General features: G+C 40.9%; 1 protein-coding gene across 4 annotated transcripts in view; it reads right to left on the reverse strand.

The window, feature by feature from the left end:
* Positions 1–19,377, reverse strand: part of NKTR (natural killer cell triggering receptor) — a 40,099-nt gene that overhangs the window by 15,341 nt on the left and 5,381 nt on the right. For 3 of the 4 annotated variants that reach the window (XM_077185361.1, XM_054644765.2, XM_054644756.2), the window contains exons 3-8: positions 15,173–15,247; positions 11,869–11,976; positions 11,198–11,242; positions 9,429–9,516; positions 1,423–1,452; positions 466–611 (exon numbers count right to left, since the gene is read on the reverse strand). In XM_077185361.1, the coding sequence (XP_077041476.1) occupies positions 466–611; positions 1,423–1,452; positions 9,429–9,516; positions 11,198–11,242; positions 11,869–11,976; positions 15,173–15,247 (492 nt within the window). Of the gene's footprint in view, positions 1–465; positions 612–1,422; positions 1,453–9,428; positions 9,517–10,857; positions 10,886–11,197; positions 11,243–11,868; positions 11,977–15,172; positions 15,248–19,377 lie in introns of those variants that run through there. The other variant, XM_077185392.1, reaches the window with a different exon arrangement.

Genomic DNA, 19,377 nt, shown 5'->3' on the forward strand with positions numbered 1-19,377 from the left:
TTTTATTCCATTTTCATTCTCATGTGAAGGATGAGACAATACAGAGGTTTTAATTTATGTTATTATAATTAGAAGCTAACTATTATTTAATTATAATACATGATAAGTGTTTCTTGTCCCATCAGCTTTAGCCACACCATGCTGAAAATGCCTTAAAGCCAATCATCTAAAATTACCCCTCGTGGGTGTCACTCCAATGCATCTTTCCTGTTCTATTTCCCCAAAGTACCCAGGCCTATTTCCAAGGCCACCCTTTGAAGTTTGTTTCTGGCTCCATTTCTCCCTCAGCAATGTCTGTCCTATTCCATGGCATTTCTAAATCAGCATTTCCCATCTCAAAGTTTACACCCAGATGCACACACAGTGTGAGCCTTCTGTCAGGCTTGGAGAATTCCCTACAAATCCATTTCCCACAGATGAACACGATGAATTTTGGGAATGTTGAGTGAACTCCTGGGAACTCACCCTCCTTGGCCGAGCTGGTGAGCAGCACCCCGCAGTCAATGACTCGCACGTCTGCGTAGGGCCTGCTGGCCGTGTCGGTTTTGAGATTTTCTATCTGTTCTATGACTTCAAAGCCAGAAATAACCAGCCCAAAGACAACGTGCACACTGCAGAAAGGAAGTAGTTACAAAGTACAAAACGTCTATGAATCATTGTGGTGATTTTCCAATTAATTCCACATTTCAAAAGTCAGTCTGAGATAGAAACATTGAGCTCTTAACGCATTAAATAAGATTTTTTAATGATTTTAAGTTGAACGTTGACAACAACGCTAAGATTTTTATGCAATGTGAAACAAAGATCCAGTCTGACATCAAGTACTTGCCTCAAACTGAAGCAGTCTCATCTCCTCAACAAGAGCAGGGTAAACAGATTAAAATTCCTAACCCACCCTTCTATTTTTGCAGTTTTGTGCAATAGAGATCAAGAGCCCATCTATAAACATGACAGAACTCCCCAGAGAAGCAGAATTTATAGATCTCTACAAACCCAGGATACAATTCCCCTCTGGCATTGCAGGGACAGTTAAAATAAAGGAATCCTTGGTTTTGTTTTGTGGTACCACATTTCTCTTCCTGTCTTCCATTTGCCCCATAAATTTTAGGGATAAAAACAAGCCCCAAAAGAGATGACTGCTCAAATATATTAAGTTTGGCAATTCAAGTCCCAAATTTATGGGCTGAGGGCAGCAAGCAGTTTTAAAGAAATAATCCTAGGATTTAAGACAATTCAAGTTTTTGTCCAGATTTAGGAAATAAGTTGCAACTTGAAATTTTTATAGAACTGAAACTTTTGTTTTCTATCTCATCCCATTGTATAATTTCCACAGAGTTAAGAATTTGTTTCCTCATTGTTGTCTACTTTCAATATAACCCTCAAACTTCAGCAATCATTTGAGAAATAAGAAAGGATTCTTACCCATCGAGATGAGGAGCAGGTTTTGTTGTTCTGTTGGACAAACAGCAAGATGGGAAGATGGTAAAATAAAATAAAATCAGGGATTCAGATGAAGTAAAAGAGGAGAATGACACAGAAAAAAAAAAAAAAGAGGTGAAGGTAAGACAAAAATAGTGAAAAAACACAGTTAAATATATGGAATTAACAAATTAAAATTACAGATTATACACACAGGCTTTCTTAAACTTTTACATGGTGTTTGTCTGAAGTTTAGCTAAGTGTGCATACTGAAAGCTGTACCAAGTATCATTTCATGCATGCAGTAAACGATTTCCAAGTGTCTTTAAATACACATTTAATGTAACTTTATGATTTTTAGAGAGAAGATACAATTTGGTGATAAATATTAGGTGACCAGTGGGATTTAAATGTTTCTGAGCTTGTTAGCTTCTTAGATTGCAAGGTCACTTTAAAGAGAGTTTATTTTAAAAAAGAAGAGTTATGATATGTGAGAGATTCTCTGCTTTCCCTCACCTCCCACCACTTCTTTCTCACTCCCCATTTACCTGCTTGGCCTCCTGACTCAGAATACAAGGCAATATTTGTGTCTTAAATCATCAAACACTTCAGCTCAAACCCTCACAGGCTTCCCAAAATCAACAGCAGACATTCTGTGCCACCTACACTTCACTGATAAATGCAGATTTCCTCTCTATTTTTCAGCTTCTCACATTGAGCCTGAATGGAAAATGCAACTGCTTTTTCTACAAATCTTTTGGATTCTAATGCTGTGAATCCTTTTCTAAAAGCAAACTAAAGTTACTTCTCCAAGTGAGCCTGAATTCCTGCTGCACAGGGGATCCTGCTTTGCAGGAATATTGAGTAAAGAACATCAGAGCCTGCTCAAATATTGGGGGAGAAATCAAATAGAAATCACTTCCCAAAACATTCTCTCTCTCTCTCTCTCCTCCCAAGCACTATCGTGCTTTTAAAGCCTTCTTCCAATGAATTCCCTGCTCTCAAAATAAATAATCAATCACAGGTGATTTTTCTAGATTTACAATAACACAGATTTAGTATGAAGTTTTTCACTGCTAGAATAAAATATTAGTTCTTAAACACTTCTCTTCCCTTGAGTTTTGAACTACTAGGTCACAAAACCCTGCAGTGCTGAACACATCCCAAAAGGTGGAACTGTCAATCAGGAGTGTTTACACTCTTGATTTTTTTTTTTTTTTTTTTTAAGCTCCAAATGTCAACCAGCCCACCCACTTCCTTAATACTGAATAATACAGAAAGCTTCTTTGGGTTAACACAGGGGAAGAAATGCTATTAACACAACATTAAATTTCTCAATAGCAGTAGGTGTTCTTTGATTTTTCCTTGCTAACACAGCATATTGCTACAAAAAGAAAAATCCTTATGGCTTTTGAAGCTCTTAAAGCAAGAGTTAACTGCATTAACAACCTGCTGCTAAGTAAACAGTTGGAGTGGCTTTAATTATGAAGCTGATTTAAAGGGGTGAAAAAACCAGAAGTGGGTTACTTCAATGGAACCAAATAGTAGTGAAGACTGAGGGTTTAGAATTAGCTGGAAACAGCAAGAAGCTCAAAACCAGGGCTGGGGAGGCTGCAGGTGCTCCTGCCATGCTGCAGCAGCATTGGAGACGAATTAAGCAAATCACCTAAGCAGGAGCTGCCTTTGCACTGGTGCTTACTGAGCAGAGGAAGGGGTGCTTGGTGCATTAAACCCATGCAGAGGCTGCCCCACTCCCCTGGCAGTCAGAGGTAAAATAAACAGGGTTTTGTCCTTGTTCACCAAGAGAGAACTGCAGGAGAAGCTTTGTCCCACAGGGAAACCTTTCAGATGCACCACAAGGACTTGGGTGACTGAGTAACTTCCCATGGAAAACAGAGCCCCAAATCCTTGTGGTGCCTTTGAAAGTTTTCTCACCTCAGTGTCAGGGCTGTAATCTGACATTTATTCTGCAAAGGTGCACTTTAAAAAAGCATTCTAAGGTTTTCTGCATCAATCCTTGAATATTTGCTTTGGCTTCAGAACTTAACCAGGAGCAAACCTACCTCCTGTCTTGGCACTAGAGAAACCTAAAGCCATGATGAGTTCATCCCCCCAAAATAATACTTTATTAGAACATTTCTATATAGAGCTCTCACCATTTAAACCATTCAAAATCTGCCTTTTAATACTGTTATGCAGGTTATTTACAGAAGGACAAATACCTTTCTTCACTCAGGTTTAAATTGGTTTAGGATACTGCTGAAGAGAAAATCATCTTTTTGATAAGAGCACGTTCTTACCCACCCCCCCAAAGAACCTCAGGCCTAAGAAAGGGTTCAATGCACATAACAATATGATCAGAAAAACAAGAAAGAGAAAAACAGAAAGAAAAGGAAAGGACACAGCCTTAGAGGAATGAGACATTACCTTTGGAGCGCACGATGTAACACTGTTTCTGTAAATTTTACACAAAAATGGCAGAAATAAATTGTAATACATTTTCAGACAAAACTGAGTCTATGTTTTATTAAATACAAGTTTAAAATTATTATTAATCAAGTTGTATGCAGAAAAAGGATGCCTAAAAGAGGGCTCTAAATTTTCTTTAGAATACACTTTGAAAGCTAAAGTTCTCCTTAAAAACAAAAAGAAAACTGGAGACAAAACCTGCTTGCAAAATTACTGCAAAAACAAACAGTTAGAAAGAGAATGCCCCCACTCCCCTCTGAGTCTCAATCCAGCAAAAAATGCCCAACTTGAAGCAGATGAATAAGCAACTTCTGTGGGTTTATTCACATGCTTGCAGCCCCACAGGGCTTCAGAGGTTCTGCTGAATCCATTGCCAAGCAGGGACTCCCCAGGCTGGCACACAAATGTTTGGATTCACAGAGGAAACGTGTACAGCCAGGAGTTCCCAACTTCAGCCAGTTCACAGTCAGCTAACATCCTCCTCCTACTAGGAAGCTTCTCTACAAGTAAGAAAAATCAGTGTTTTCTCTAAAATATCTGCATTGATTGCTTCTGCTCAGAATTTTAGAACAAAAACCACACTGCAGGTGCAAAAAAGCCCAAAGAGGTGCAGCAGCTGATAGTGGATTTTACCCTGGTGTAATTCTGAGCAGCAGCAATGTCTGAAAACTGAATTATCAGCTGAGCTCATCCCCAGCCCTCCCACCACCCCCAACAAACTATCAGTGATTCATTATCTCTTTGTTATTGATGGCACATTCAAGTATCCTGGGAATGTTTTCATTTTTCCATAAACTTTTAATCAAGACAATGGGACCTGCTTGTGTGAGAAGTGCATGTGTAGCAATAATGCTCAAAGATAATGCAACATCAGCCCCTTCCAGCTGACATTTTTTCATTTTTGTATTAGTCAATAATTAGCTCAAAAGGTATTTCATTCACAACAACAACAAAGGAAATTATTAACTGTTGATTAGAAAAATACCTACTTTGGGACACCAAAACGATATGAACTACTTTTAATGAGCTGGTAACATTCAGAAATAATTTGTAAAAATCAAAACAAGAGTCTTCCCAAATTATTTTATCCTTCATTTAGCAGATCAAAGTGGTTCCTTTGTTTCAGTTTATGAACTGGGCATGGCACCACACATGAAAACGTTTTTAAACCATAAAATCCTATTTAGTTCTGAGCAAAAAAGCAGAGCTTGAGAGACACATTAAACCAACAACACCCTCAATAAGGAAAAAAAAATCTGTCAGTAATAGGAAATCAGACTCAAGTTTTAAATAGCTGTGGAATAGAGAGGCAAGAACTCCAAGCATTTGAACTGATAAGGAACAGAATCCAGGACTCCTCTTTAGGTTGCACTAAGGGCTTATTCCTCACCACACAGCACAGCTGAACTATAATGAAATAATTATGACAGAAACTTCCCTCTTTTCACAAAGAGGTCACTTTGTTTTGCTTCCTATTGTTGCTTTACTCTTCCTTCAGCAGGGGCACCTGTGGTTTGTTCCAAATGTAGCTTGGCAGATTTGGTGTGAGGGGAAACAGAGCTGAGCAGTGGGAGGATCAGGAGTCATTAATGCTCCTTTATTTCCTCATTTTCACCAGAACTGCTCAATTCTGTACTGGGAATTCCTCCCTGGCAGGTGGGCCACAGGAATGATGGAATGGCTCTGAAGAGACAAGGTATTTCCAGGAAAAAAGAGAAGGGAGCACATGGCTCCAGAACATCACCCAGAGGAATGAATGCAGGCACTGAGCTGGAAATGCAGAACAGCCCTGGGATCTGCTCTGTCTGTGCTCACCCAGGGACTGCTGGATAGCAGCTACTGCAGATACAGAAAAAGAAAAGATGGTGCTGGAGTGGTTCCTGCCAATCTCTGCCACATCCTAGGGATTCCTAGCTTGGGATGGAAACAGGACAGTTCCAGACTGACATCCCCACGTAGGTTTAGAATGCTTGTAAAATCACTGAGGGTTCTACAGGAAGTTATTCATAAAAAACTAAATCAGAGTGGGGCTCCCTGAACACACACAGAGTCAATTTCTGACCTGGTGCCTTTACAACTCTCTCCAACACAAGCCTGCAATGAACTCCTACAAAGCTCTGGGTAAAGAAACTGAAATTGCAGAGTTTTATAAATCTAGAGGGATTCTCTCTGGATCCTTTCTGCTGAACTGCAAAATGCTGTGTTCCTCCAGAGCAGGAAATGTTTCTCAGGCACATGAGAACAGACTTGGCCTATTCACAGAACATGTGCATGGAACTCTCAATCCTCCCTCAGCTACACTTTCTCCTTCCCACCCAACTGTTGCTTCTACTCAATTAAGGGTGAAAAAAAAAAAAAGGGAGGAAAATAGTCTGCAAGCACTAAACCCAGCACTTCTGATACTGCACAGACACATTTCTGACTCCTTGCATCTCTGCACTGTGCCACTCTCCAGCACAATTGGATTGCAGTCCATGCTTTTCCCTGAAGCCTCCCAACATCCCTTCCACTGCCTTTCCCATGCCCAGCTCTCACTGTTGCCCATAAATCCTCCAAGCTCTTTCATGCCAGAGAAATTCCTGACTCCTCCAAGAAAGCTGGTGATTTCTTAGGATGGTTTACAGTAAAATGAGTCTGGAGATTCTGTTTCAAGTAAAACTGTCCACTTGAAATCAACTTTTAGGCATTGCAGTCTTGTGCCTGGTTTGCTGGTGCAATATGCCAAAGAGACATTTGCTGCCTGATTACTTCCTTGAAGATTCATTACTCCAAATACAACTTTTCTCTGGAGAGCAGAGAATTCTGATGAACTAACAGAACTCTTAGAGTCAGGATCCTTGTTATTATTTTAGCCCTACTTAGACAAACTGTTATAGAAAGGAAAATCAATTTTTTGCACTCCTTATCTGCCACATTAGATGTGTATAAGATACAGAGCTCTCATTCCTGAAAACAAATGCAGAGCTCTAAAGAAGCTCAGATGAACTATCTCCCTTTCTATAAATTTAATCAATGAAATTAAATAGATACAAATATTTTAAAAAAATTAATAACCTGAAGGCTACCACTGAATATTGCCTTTCACACGCTTTTCAGGTTAAACATTTGAATACTTTACCTAATGATAAACTACAGAGAAACTGAGCATTACTGGGAGTATAAAAAACACATTTTAATTTCAGCTTAAAGTGTCAAGAAGAAAATACTTTATTAAAGAAAAGCTCTATAGATGCACTACACATTCCCTAAAGTAATCAGACAAATGGCACCCAGCAAGACTAACAGCTTTAATAAACTGCATTTTGCACAAACTGCCTGGATACAACCTGCAGGAGCTGCTTCCCACTTGGAATCCTGATTCTCTTCCCTGGCTCCAGGACAGGCTGGTGCCTTTTCAGACATCAGAGACCCCAGAAATCTGCATGGGAAGGCAAAAGCTCCAGAGCATCCTCATCCTGAAGGCCACAGAGGACACCCCAGGAGCCTAAAGCTAAGCCTAAGCAGGGCTAAATCCAGCTCTGGATTCCTGCAGGCAGCTCAGGTGAATCCAGCTCTCATGGAAGTTTGTAGTCTCTTACTCTGCCTCAATTCCCACTGAACTCACACTTTTTCAAGTGATTCTATGAAAAAATCCAGAATTTTTCAAGGAATCTGCATCTTTCAGAATACTCCTATATTTGATCAAAGTGCTTTTTAAATAATCTTCATTTATTGGCCTGTATTAGTTATAATTTAGTATCCAACACAACCTTGGGTTGTTTTGGTGTGTGGGGAGAGACAAGGTGTTAAAATCTGATTGAACAAGCTGAGCCTACCAAGCATCAGGGAAAGAAGATGACTTTGGAATCAAATGCAGGAGAGAAAAGAAACTTTAGAGCCCTCAAATGACAGCTGCTTGACTGATGTGACATCATTAGCTTTTCATGTTTAATGTTCAGATAAGCTTAAAAATGGAAAATGAAGGCAAGAGAACCCAAAGGCAAGTCATCAAGTGAAAAATAATGAAGCAATGCCTTCAGAGAGCTTATTAAGGCATGGAGTTTTATTTATATCAACTGTTTTCAATATTAATGTGCACACATATCCTTTCAGATTTATTGTAATGAAGCACATGTAAAATTTCCTTTGAAGGGAACAGAAAACAAGCTTTTGAAACAATTTTATCTCTATGAAATGTCTAAACAGTGCTAAGTGTGAGACTTTCTTTTAGGTTCCTATGCATCTTCCATTTTCAGGACATTTTTTAGGAAAAGACCTAAAAATGTTTCTTATCTGAACTACATCATATCATACTGAAGATCTTTTTCAAGCAAAGAAAAAAAACCCAAGATTTTTGAGGACAATTTACTCCTTTACTGAAGCCAGGGAAGCGCCATTCATTCTTATCCCCCAAGAAAGATGGCAAAGAAAAAAAGACTTTTTCTAGTTAAGTAACTATGCTAAAATTTACTTTCCAAACCCCAGTGTTGTTTCCCAAAGTATGTCCAGACTAAAGTTATCAACCTGCTCTTTCCAAATTCAAACTGGTAAACATTAACAGGAGGCAATTTTGAAAAGGGAGTTAACAAAAGGAATAATCACATCAAAGTGTGCAAGCTTAAAAAACCTGACACTGAACCTAAAATACACTTGCTTTGACCTGGAAACCCTCAATTATCAGCCCTAAGTGTTTTACTTATGAGTAAAGCTAAAAGTGTTTTCTGTAGTTTCTAGAATTTAACAGAATGTGGCTACTAGAATGGCATTTTTTAAAGGTAATGAAGGAAAAACCTGGTTATCAGCACATAATTCTACATAGTGTTGATATATGCACAAGTTAACAGAGTTAGGATGTATTTAAAAATTATGTCAGGAACAAATACTCAAAAAAATTAATAATAGTAATTTAGAGTTTCTAGAATTTAACAGAATGTGGCTACTAGAATGGCATTTTTTAAAGGTAATGAAGGAAAAATCTGGTTATCAGCACATAATTCTACATAGTGTTGGTATATGCACAAGTTAACAGAGTTAGGATGTATTTAAAAATTATGTCAGGAACATATACTCCAAAAAATTAATAATAGTAATCACAATTACCAAATCAAAATCCCCACTCATTCTCCTCCTGAAAAAAAACCAACAAACAAAACAGCTCCCCAAAGGCAAATCAGAAATCATCATTTTTTCAAGAGCAAAACCATACAAACCACCTGTAGACCTCACTCCCCCTCACATACAATGCTCACCACTGTCATTTGCAGATAATCTGATGAGATTTGTGCACCCACAAAGCAAAGAATCTATTCCTGGCTGCTATAAATCATATTTTTAGGGCAAAAAGCCACAAAGGACAAACATCCATGGAGCACCAGCTTTAATCTAAACGAATGCCAGAAGGAAATCTTGATCTCTACCAATTCCTGGAGCAGGTGCCACTCCTTCCTAGCCAGGATCAGGAATGGAGAACATGGATATGGATAATTTAGCAATACCATCTTTCTCATGAACAGCGCTTCTCTGTGTAAGAAAAGCTCCAGTGTGGGATCACTTCTACTCACATGAAAAATTGGGAACCATTGGTATGTTTCCCTCGGTTTGCCATTGACAAAAGGAACGCTCTGTCATGTTTGAGAATAAAGTTTTCATCTGTTTGAAGAAAAAATATGTTTGTCAGATTTTCCCTGGCAAGGGAGACAGGTTGTTTTCTTAGTAACTTATGGATGCTCTAAGGAGAAATTCTGCTGCTGCTGGAGAAACGGGAACAGGGTGGAGGAAAAACAACAATCAGGTTTAAACAAGTCTCTTCAAATTACAGTTGAGACAAAAGTTTCTTTCTTAAAATGGTGCAGATATAGTGCAAACATTTCTCATTTAAAAGAATTCATGATGAGTGTCTTCAATAAATATTAGATCATGGATTTATATCCTGAGTTATTTGGGTAAGAACAAGGTTGGCACAATTATTGACATTCTAAAGCAGGAATTAACATACATGATGCTGTTACTGACACTCCAGGTGGAAAGGTCAGGAGAAAAAGCTGATTATTTGCCTGGTATGGCACACTAAAAATGCCACCTCTACACTCAAAATTGGAAGTCTCAAAGCAGAGAAGGGAAAAAAACTCTCTATATCTGAATCTAAGTATAAAAGCTACTAAAAATAAACTGAACATGCATTTTATAGTGCAGTGAATTAAAGAGGAGTTCTGGTTGTACAGCAGAATATAAAACCAGATCTTCTCCAGGTCATTTCCAAAGATAAAAATACCAATTTGAATGTACAAAACTATTAATTTTTAGATCACATGTCAAAACACAATCCTGCATATTTAGCACTCGCCATGAGAAACAAACCCTGAGTAACTTCTTGGCAAATGGATCTGTTCAAGCCTTTCCTTGACTACAAACTTCAATAGTCCCATATCAAACTGTCTGTTTTTTAAGAGAAACTTAGTTTCATGCATCTAACCACACACAGAACCTGTAAACAGAACTTATTTACACCACAGAGGCTGTAAATAAGTATATTCACTGTCTTAACACTTGAATATCACAGCAACCACCTGGTTTTTTATAGAAATAATTGTATGTCTTTAAACAAATAATTTAAAAACTCACCATTTTCCTTCCAACAGATTTTTACAAGAGGTAATTGTACATTGATTTATCAATGCTTTGCAAGGAAAATGACTTGTGTAGCATGTAAATAAAGGCAGAAATGAACCCTAAGCATACAAACCTTGAGTAGGGAAGGGGAGGAAAAGGGACATTAACAAAAGAAGAAATCACTGTTCAGAGCTGGAATTATGTGGATTTTCTCTCAGAATAAGTCATTAACCCTCAGAAAGGTTAGACACAGAACTCTTTATTTCTCCAAGCAACACAGATATCCATCTACAAAGGGACTTAGCAGTTGTCTATATATTTACTAGGGAGGGGACAAGGGAACAGAGTTTGAATTTGTGTTACTGAGCTTTTGTCTCTTACCTTTTCATTTTGCAAAAGACCACATTCTCTATAAACAAAAGAATATGTTGACAGTTTTAGGCAGGAAGATAGGAGTTTATTCATGAATAAAGTTGCCTAGCCTCCATGCTGAAAGTCATGTTTAACCAATTATGTTAGCCTTAATTAATTGTCATTTTAAGTTAAATATTAACAAAAAATTATCTGAAAGTCATGCATATAAAAGGAATTCTCATGCAACATTAGTTTCATGCAAAAAGGTGATCTATGAGTGAACCTGTTTTCATTAAGTAGTTTGGGAATCAAGACTTGTTTATCTCAGGACTGAACAGAGAATCTGCAAAGACATATTTGCTCTTACCTTTGAAATAGCCACCATAAATAGATTCACCTCCTTTTCCATTACCTACAGATTTAAAAAGCAGCAATTAAAATTCTTTTGTTGAAAACTTTTTGTTTCACTTATACAAAAGTTGTGCATAACATTCCACCAGCACTTGACTCTCAAAATAGGAGATTCCCTCCTCAGGCTCTTTAGGACAGGACACAGTGAAAAGAGACATTTTGGTAAGGATAGGTATTTCAGGAAAGGAACAAACAATCCAGGAAAACTCCTTCTGGAGATGTTTCTAGCTCATTCAATGCTTTATTATCAATTTTAAACTTATTCAATCAGTTACATTCCTGTACCAACAGAACATCACCAGGGCTGCCCTCTACTGCAGACCCAGAAGTGCAAAGCAGTTCAGACTAGAGTTTGCATTTGAATTGTTTTAATAAGATAGAATATCATAAAACCCTCCTCCAGTGAGGAGTTTTTAACACACTTCTCTAAACAAATATTACATCAGTTGAAACATTTGAGACCTTCCAAAATTAACAATAAAATGGGTGATCTATGCTCTACCTTACACAAATGAAGTATTTCTATGGCACTCTAATACTTTCATGGTATTTTCTAAAGTTATGAACACATAAATGCTAACATTTCTGTTCCATTTCAAATTTGGCAGTTTGAAAAGCCCATTTTACCTTCACTGAAGTCCCCCCCCTGAATCATGAAGTTTTTAACCACACGATGGAAGGTGGTGCCTTTGTAGCACAGCTTCTTCCCAGTTGTTTTGCCAATTCCTTTTTCACCTGCAAGAAGGGGAAACAAAACCAATCTACAGATTGTCACTGAACCAATTCCAAGGGTTTCCCTCCCTGGTTCTAAGGGATATGGCAGCCATAACTAAAAGATAACACAGTCCTACCTGCTGCCTTTTCACCATCCAGAAGGGGGATTTTTACAAGGGAACTCTGAGGTTAAAATTAAGTTGTTTCTTTAAAAAATTTCCCTTTCCCCCTCAAGAAGAAGTGTGTCAATCTACTCAGGGTAATTTATAAAAAAACCAAGAGTTCAGGATAATGGTGGGTTAGCTATTTTCTATGGGTACAGCTACAGCCCTGTGCAGGTCACAGTATCCTTTTCAAACCACTCACACATCTGGATGTGCCAGATAATTCCCAGGAGAAAAGCCAGGAAAACAGATTTCAACTCAGCTTCAATGTGATCCACACTTGGAAAAGTGGGACTGAGCTACTCCAAGCTTCCACACCTTCCCCAATCCTTGCACAGTGTCTGGACACCCCTTTACAGCAGCTGCAGATCAGGTGGGCTGGTGATTTTTCAGTTAGTGAAAAATCACCACAAAACCTCGAGTTTCATTTGCACTTCTTCCAAAATTCAGAAGAGAAGCTGCCCTGGGCTCATGGATGAGTGACAATGACTGGCAGGGTGAGGTTCTAGGCAGTAGGTCCATGAGGGATTTATGCTGGGCAAGAGGCACTGACTGGAGCTTCCCAGAGGGGGGGAGCTGGCAGAATGTGCCAATTAACAGTTAAAAGTTTAATAATAATAATAATAATAATATATACTGTGCAACAGTTAAAGCCCCACATTATCCACATGTGAAGGGACTGAGCTCCTCCAAGCTTCCACACCTTCCCCAATCCTTGCACAGTGTCTGGCCACCCTTTTACAGCAGCTGCAGATCAGGTGGGCTGGTGATTTTTCATTAGTGGTCCCACAAGTTTCATTTGCACTTCTTCCAAAATTCAGAAGAGAAGCTGCCCTGGGCTCATGGATGAGGTGACAATGACTGGCAGGGTGAGGCTCTAGGGGCAGTAGGTCCATGAGGGATTTATGCTCAAGAGGCACTGACTGGAGCTTCCCAGAGGGGGGAAGCTGACAGAATGTGCCAATTAACAATAAAAGATTATAATAATAATAATAATATTGTACACTGTGCAACAGTTCAAGCCCCACATTATCCACATGTACAGGAGATGCAGTGCACTGAAACATGAATTAACAGAATAAATAACAGGTCAAATAAAACAATGTTGATTGTCATCACTGGTTATGGAATAGGAATTTGACACACATAGGTAAGAGGACATTTCACCAAATATTCTGCACTCTAGAAATGCAGATACACTCATTACCCAGAGCCAACACTCCCCTGCTGCATTCTATTACCCTGCCACCCCAATCATCCCAAATTTGCCATTCCAAGCCCATCACTGCCAGGGCAAAGGGCACTGCTGTTTATCATCCCTCACTCATGGAATACATATTTATTAGTTATTTACCTGCCTCTCCACACCCATAATCCCAATCCACACCTCCTCCTACCCCATTTTTGATTTCCACATGAGTTATGCAAGCCAAGCTGTTTATGACAGGGATGGACACACTCCTCCCCTCTTTGTACAGCACTGAAAACCTTCATCCAACACCACCATGGAATATCTGCCTGCATGTTTGCTCATGTCTCAGGGGGTCCCTCAGGGCTATGGAAAATCCCCTCAGAGATGGGATCCTGCATGGCACTTGAGCTGGAGCAGTTACAGTCCTGTGCCAACAGAACATCACCAGGGCTGCCTCTGCTGCAGACCCAGTTCAGACTAGAGCTTGCATTTGAATTGTTTTAATAAGATGGAATACCATCAAACCCTCCAGTGAGGGGTTTTTACACACTTTTCCAAACAAATGTTACATCAGTTGAAACATTTTAGACTTTCAAAAATTAACAATGAAATGGGTGATCTATGCTATACTTCATATAAATGAAGTATTTTTATGGCACTCTAATACTTTCATGGCATTTTCTGAAGTTATATATTATGAATACATAAATAACATTTCTGTTCCTTTTAAAGCTTAAAATTAAAATTCTTAAACAGAGCTGGTAGTGAGATGGGAGCTTTGGCTGTGGCCATAAATCCCAGTCCCTTTTCTTACCCCCTTTAGAGTACTGCCAGTGCTTTCCCAGTCAGGTAAAAGACACAGGAGTTGTTCCAGTGGGTTAACCCTAACCCTGCAGCACCTCCCTGAGCTCAGACACTTGCACACAACATCCAACACACAGCTCCTGAGCTCAGCTTCTCCTCTGTTTCAGGCCAAACACCAGCCTTGCTCTTTTTGCTCTAGACATGCATGGATTTTGTCAGGAAAAGAAAAATCATTGTCTTTGAGCCCCATCCTTCCTAAGCAGCTCTTTCCAGGCCCTGCAAAGCCCTTGGAAATGGGATGGCAGAGGAGAATTGGCTGCCCTGGTAGCACCTGGAGGGCAGCTCAGTGTGAACTGGGTGCCAAGTGGTGCCAGTTTGAGACCAGAAGGGAATCAGCTCCTTACAAAGCACCACAGCAGATGGGCCCAGCTTTGTTCCATAGGTGGGCAGCATTGCAAGGCCAGCTGCTGGAATTTAAAAAGGACATTTCCAGGGGCCAAATCTACTTCTGACAGCAATGCCAGGATCACTCTGTCCTCCTCCATCTGCCAGAAATACCCTGGCTTGATGCTGGCTTTCTGCAGATTCTATACTCCAAAATGGGACAGCATCACCTCTCCATTAGAATTTACCTCCTCAGGTGGGAACAGGCCTTGCAGATGGCTGTGCTTTGTACTTGGATAAACAAATAATTATTAACAATAAAAATCATTATCAGTTAAAAGCCCACTACCAATAAAAGCCCAATATTTATTATCAATTTTAAACTTATTCAAACAGTTACATTCCTGTACCAACAGAACATCACCAGTGTTGCCTCTACTGCAGACCCAGAAGTGAAAAGTAAATGTATGCTCCCAAATCTTTGAAAAAGACATTATTAATAAAGAAAAAATTGGTATCTCTGCAGGTTGTAAAATAATCCATAGAAGCCTCACTGTTGGGCAGAAAATGGAAGGAGTCATTCATAATTATCAATAAAATCACTATCAATATAACTATTAACATTTAAAATGTTATTTATTAACAATAAAAATCTGAAATATCAGCTACATACCCGAGCACAAGCAAAGGAAGTTCTTACAAGTCTTTGGACAAATGTCTGAGAAGAGCTGAAACATAATTCGACCAACTAGAAAATAATTTAAAAAAAAAATAAGAGTTTTAGAACTGTCTGGAATAAGAAAATCTGCATATAAATCAATCAGAATGTTCTAAAATTGTAATTTTCTGAAAAAGGGTTATTTTATCAAGTAGAATAAGAAAACATCTGAAGTATGCATATATTAAAACACACAGCAAGAAAGAATAACAAAATAGTAAAAAATAGACAATAAGTAATAACATTCCATCCAATTTATCAGAAGACCTAGGGATTCCATTGTGATTTCAACCTGGAAAGCCAAGCTGATTTACAAAAATAATTTAATCATGTCAGATCTTTTCCATTTGGAAAATGCTTTCCCATAAATGCAGCTCCTCAGAGAGCTGGAGCAATTCCCTCCCCAATTACTGTGTTTATACAAATACATTAATAATCACATTTGCACAGTTTTCCCTGTGATCATTACCTACAAAGTCCAACTGGCTTGGCTCCATTTTATGCTGAGGATTACAGCTGCATTGGCACTCTTGGCCTAAAATCCTTCAGTTTAAAAAAAACCCAGATGAATCAAACAGGGAAGATGAAAGGCAGGCAGGACTAATGCTCCACTTGCCAGCTATTATGAACTAAATATTTTCTCTTTGCTACTGCTGGTAATTGTGTTATGTGCCTTCCAAATCTATTAAAATACTGCTGAAAAGTGGTGGAATATAAAGAAAACTGTTTTAAAACTGATTTCTATTTTCTATTTTATTTTCCAAGATAGTGGGATAGTAAAGTACTAAAAAAAAAAATCCATGACAAACTGCTCCCAAATGTATGAAATCTTTAAAAAATACATAATTAATAAAGAAAAAATTGGTATCTCTGCAGGTTGTAAAATAATCCATAGCAGCCTCACTGTTGGGCAGAATTACAAGGAGACCAGCAATAATCTATCAATGAGCACTACACTCTAGTGGTGCACACTGGTAAGACTTCATTTTTAAAAGTAACTACTCCAATAATAACTTCTCTTTACTTTCCTTTAAAGAAAAAAAAAGAAGTTCAAATGTATTTCATTCAATACTTAAAAAAAATAAATTGAGAGGCTCCTAAGAAACTGCATTCAATTTTAAGGCTCTGTCCAGATATATGCAATTATAAGATGGTGAATTGTTGATTCAGAAAGGAGGAAATAAAATAACAGCATCAGTACTTGATAATCTTAGATAAAAACTCCAGATGCCTCGAGCTGTTGAAAGGTCTGAATCTCATTAACTGCAGGAAGAATGTTCTCTAAGCATTCATCACCACAGCAGGAAAATCCAAAGGAAATGGGTAGGGAGAGTGTCCAATGAATGAAGAAATGGAGAATATTCAAAGATCCCCCATCAAACAGGAGCTCTGTAACTACCACTATGACAGAAAGGCTGTAAGTGGAGAAACCATTCTCAACTGTGAGGACTGCACATTCCTACCAGGAACACAACAGCCAGTTCAGGAGAAGAGTTCCCAATTTTCATTCTAGCCCAGGAATTCAGCAGAACACAAATCTCACTGCCATTCCCTGCTGCACAAGCACTGAGCTGAGCAGGGACCCAGAGCTTCACAGAGCCACGTGCAGGCGGCACAGAGCCATGGGAGAGAAGCCACAAGGGCTTGGGTTGGGAGGGACTGGAAACTTCACCCAGCCCCAGCTCTACTGCCACAGGCAGGGACACCTCCACTGCCCAGGGACACCTCCAGGGACACCTCCAGGGACACCTCAACTGCCCAGGGACACCTCCAGGGACACCTCCAGGGACACCTCCACCATCCCAGGCTGCTCCAGGGACACCTCCACTGGCCCAGGCTGCTCCAGGGACACTTCCAGGAACACTTCCACTGTCCCAGGCTCCAGGGACACCTCCAGGGACACCTTCCACTGTCCCAGGCTCCAGGGACACCTCCAGGGACACCTCCACTGGCCCAGGCTCCAGGGACACCTCCAGGGACACCTCCACTGGCCCAGGCTGCTCCAGGGACACCTCCAGGGACACCTCCACTGGCCCAGGCTGCTCCAGGGACACCTCCAGGGACACTTCCACTGCCCCAGGCTGCTCCAGGGACACCTTCCACTGCCCCAGGCTGCTCCAGGGACACCTCCAGGGACACTTCCACTGGCCCAGGCTGCTCCAGGGACACTTCCACTGGCCCAGGCTGCTCCAGGGACACCTTCCACCGTCCCAGGCTGCTCCAGGGACACCTCCAGGGACACCTCCACTGGCCCAGGCTGCTCCAGGGACACTTCCACTGCCCCAGGCTGCTCCAGGGACATCTCCAGGGACACCTCCACTGCCCCAGGCTGCTCCAGGGACACCTCCAGGGACACTTCCACTGGCCCAGGCTGCTCCAGGGACACCTCCAGGGACACTTCCACTGGCCCAGGCTGCTCCAGGGACACCTCCAGGGACACTTCCACTGGCCCAGGCTGCTCCAGGGACACTTCCAGGGACACTTCCACTGTCCCAGGCTCCAGGGACACCTCCAGGGACACTTCCACTGGCCCAGGCTGTTCCAGGGACACCTCCAGGGACACTTCCAGGGACACCTCCACTGCCCCAGGCTGCTCCAGGGACACTTCCAGGGACACTTCCACTGGCCCAGGCTGCTCCAGGGACACTTCCACTGGCCCAGGCTGCTCCAGGGACACCTCCAGGGACACTTCCACTGGCCCAGGCTGCTCCAGGGACACCTTCCACCGTCCCAGCTTGCTCCCAGCCCTGTCCAGCCTGGCCTTGGACACTTGCAGGGATTCAAAGGCAGCCACAGCTTCTCTGGGCACCCTGTGCCATAGCCTCAGCACCCTCCCAGGGAACAATTTCTATTTAATATCTCATATAAACCCATCCTCCTTCAGTTTGACACCTTGTCCCATTGCTCCTTGCCCACGTGAGTCCCTCTCCAGCTCTCCTGGAGCCCCTCTACGTCCTGAAGAGACTCTAAGGTGTCCCTGGAGCCTTCTCTTCTGCAGGCTGAACAGCCCCAACTCTGTCTCTGCAGGAGAAGGCTCCTCCTGCATTCACTGTGTGAAATACCACATGGCACTTTCCAGGGAAAAAGCTGTCACCACCCCCATTGTGCTCCCAGCCCAGCTGCTGCACCACCAAGGTGCCAGCTGCCAAGGAACTCAGGAGGGCTCTTAGTCCCTGCAGGCTCCAGAAGGGACTTGTGCTCTGAGGCATAAATTGTAGAAGGATTTTGCTGCAAAGCCACCACATTTAGCACCTGAGGCAGCAGACAGCAGCACCGTGGGGCTCCATTGGAAGAATTCTCTTGTGTTCTTGCAGATGACAAGGCAGAAGATGGAAGGAGACATTCCTAACGAAGGGATCACTTCCAGCAGTATTTTTCACCAGTGCTTGGTCAATAACAAAGTCTGCCAGGTGCTCATAAAATCACAGAATGATTCCTGCTGGAAGGGACCTTAAATCATCCAGTTCCATGTGCAGGGACACCTTCCACTAGATCAGGTTACTCCATGTCTATCCAGCCTGATCCTTTAATCCTACAAACTGTAATGCACATCTATCCAAGCTGCAAAGATGACAGATGCACTTTGTAAGATGAGGGCTGTATAAAACCTGGAGCACTGCTTACCCAGCTCCATGCAGCCACACAAAATGCTGCTGTCTGCTCCTGAGACACAAACCACACACTGGGAATCCATCTGCTGGGTTACTGCCTGCATTTTACTGCAACTGCATGAATACCATTATCACTGAGAGGTTGTGTTTTCCACTGACAAACAGGCAATGAAATGTGCCAGAGAAAGATCAAACCCATTTTCACACCTTGGTCAAAGATGCAGGAAAGAACAGCTGCTAATCAAAAAAATAATAGAAGTATGTATGATTAGCACCTACAAATCTTTCTCTTGCCTCATCCCTCATCAAAAAAAAAAAAAAGAGAAAAATCTCATTTTAAACTTGGAACTGAGGTACATGCTGATATAACACAGACAAAAAAAGCATTTGAGATGCTACTTATTTCCCCAGATTTCGACACCTCTCCTCTGAGATGATCCACCTGCACTGCAGACAATTTCCAATGCTCTCTTCAGCTTCATTTCCCCAATATAAAGGTTAAGTGATCTGATCAGGGAACAAGCTCTCTGTGACTAACCATAATATTTG

This window comes from Agelaius phoeniceus, chromosome 1, assembly GCF_051311805.1.
Source record: "Agelaius phoeniceus isolate bAgePho1 chromosome 1, bAgePho1.hap1, whole genome shotgun sequence".
NCBI classification, from domain to species: Eukaryota; Metazoa; Chordata; class Aves; order Passeriformes; family Icteridae; genus Agelaius; species Agelaius phoeniceus.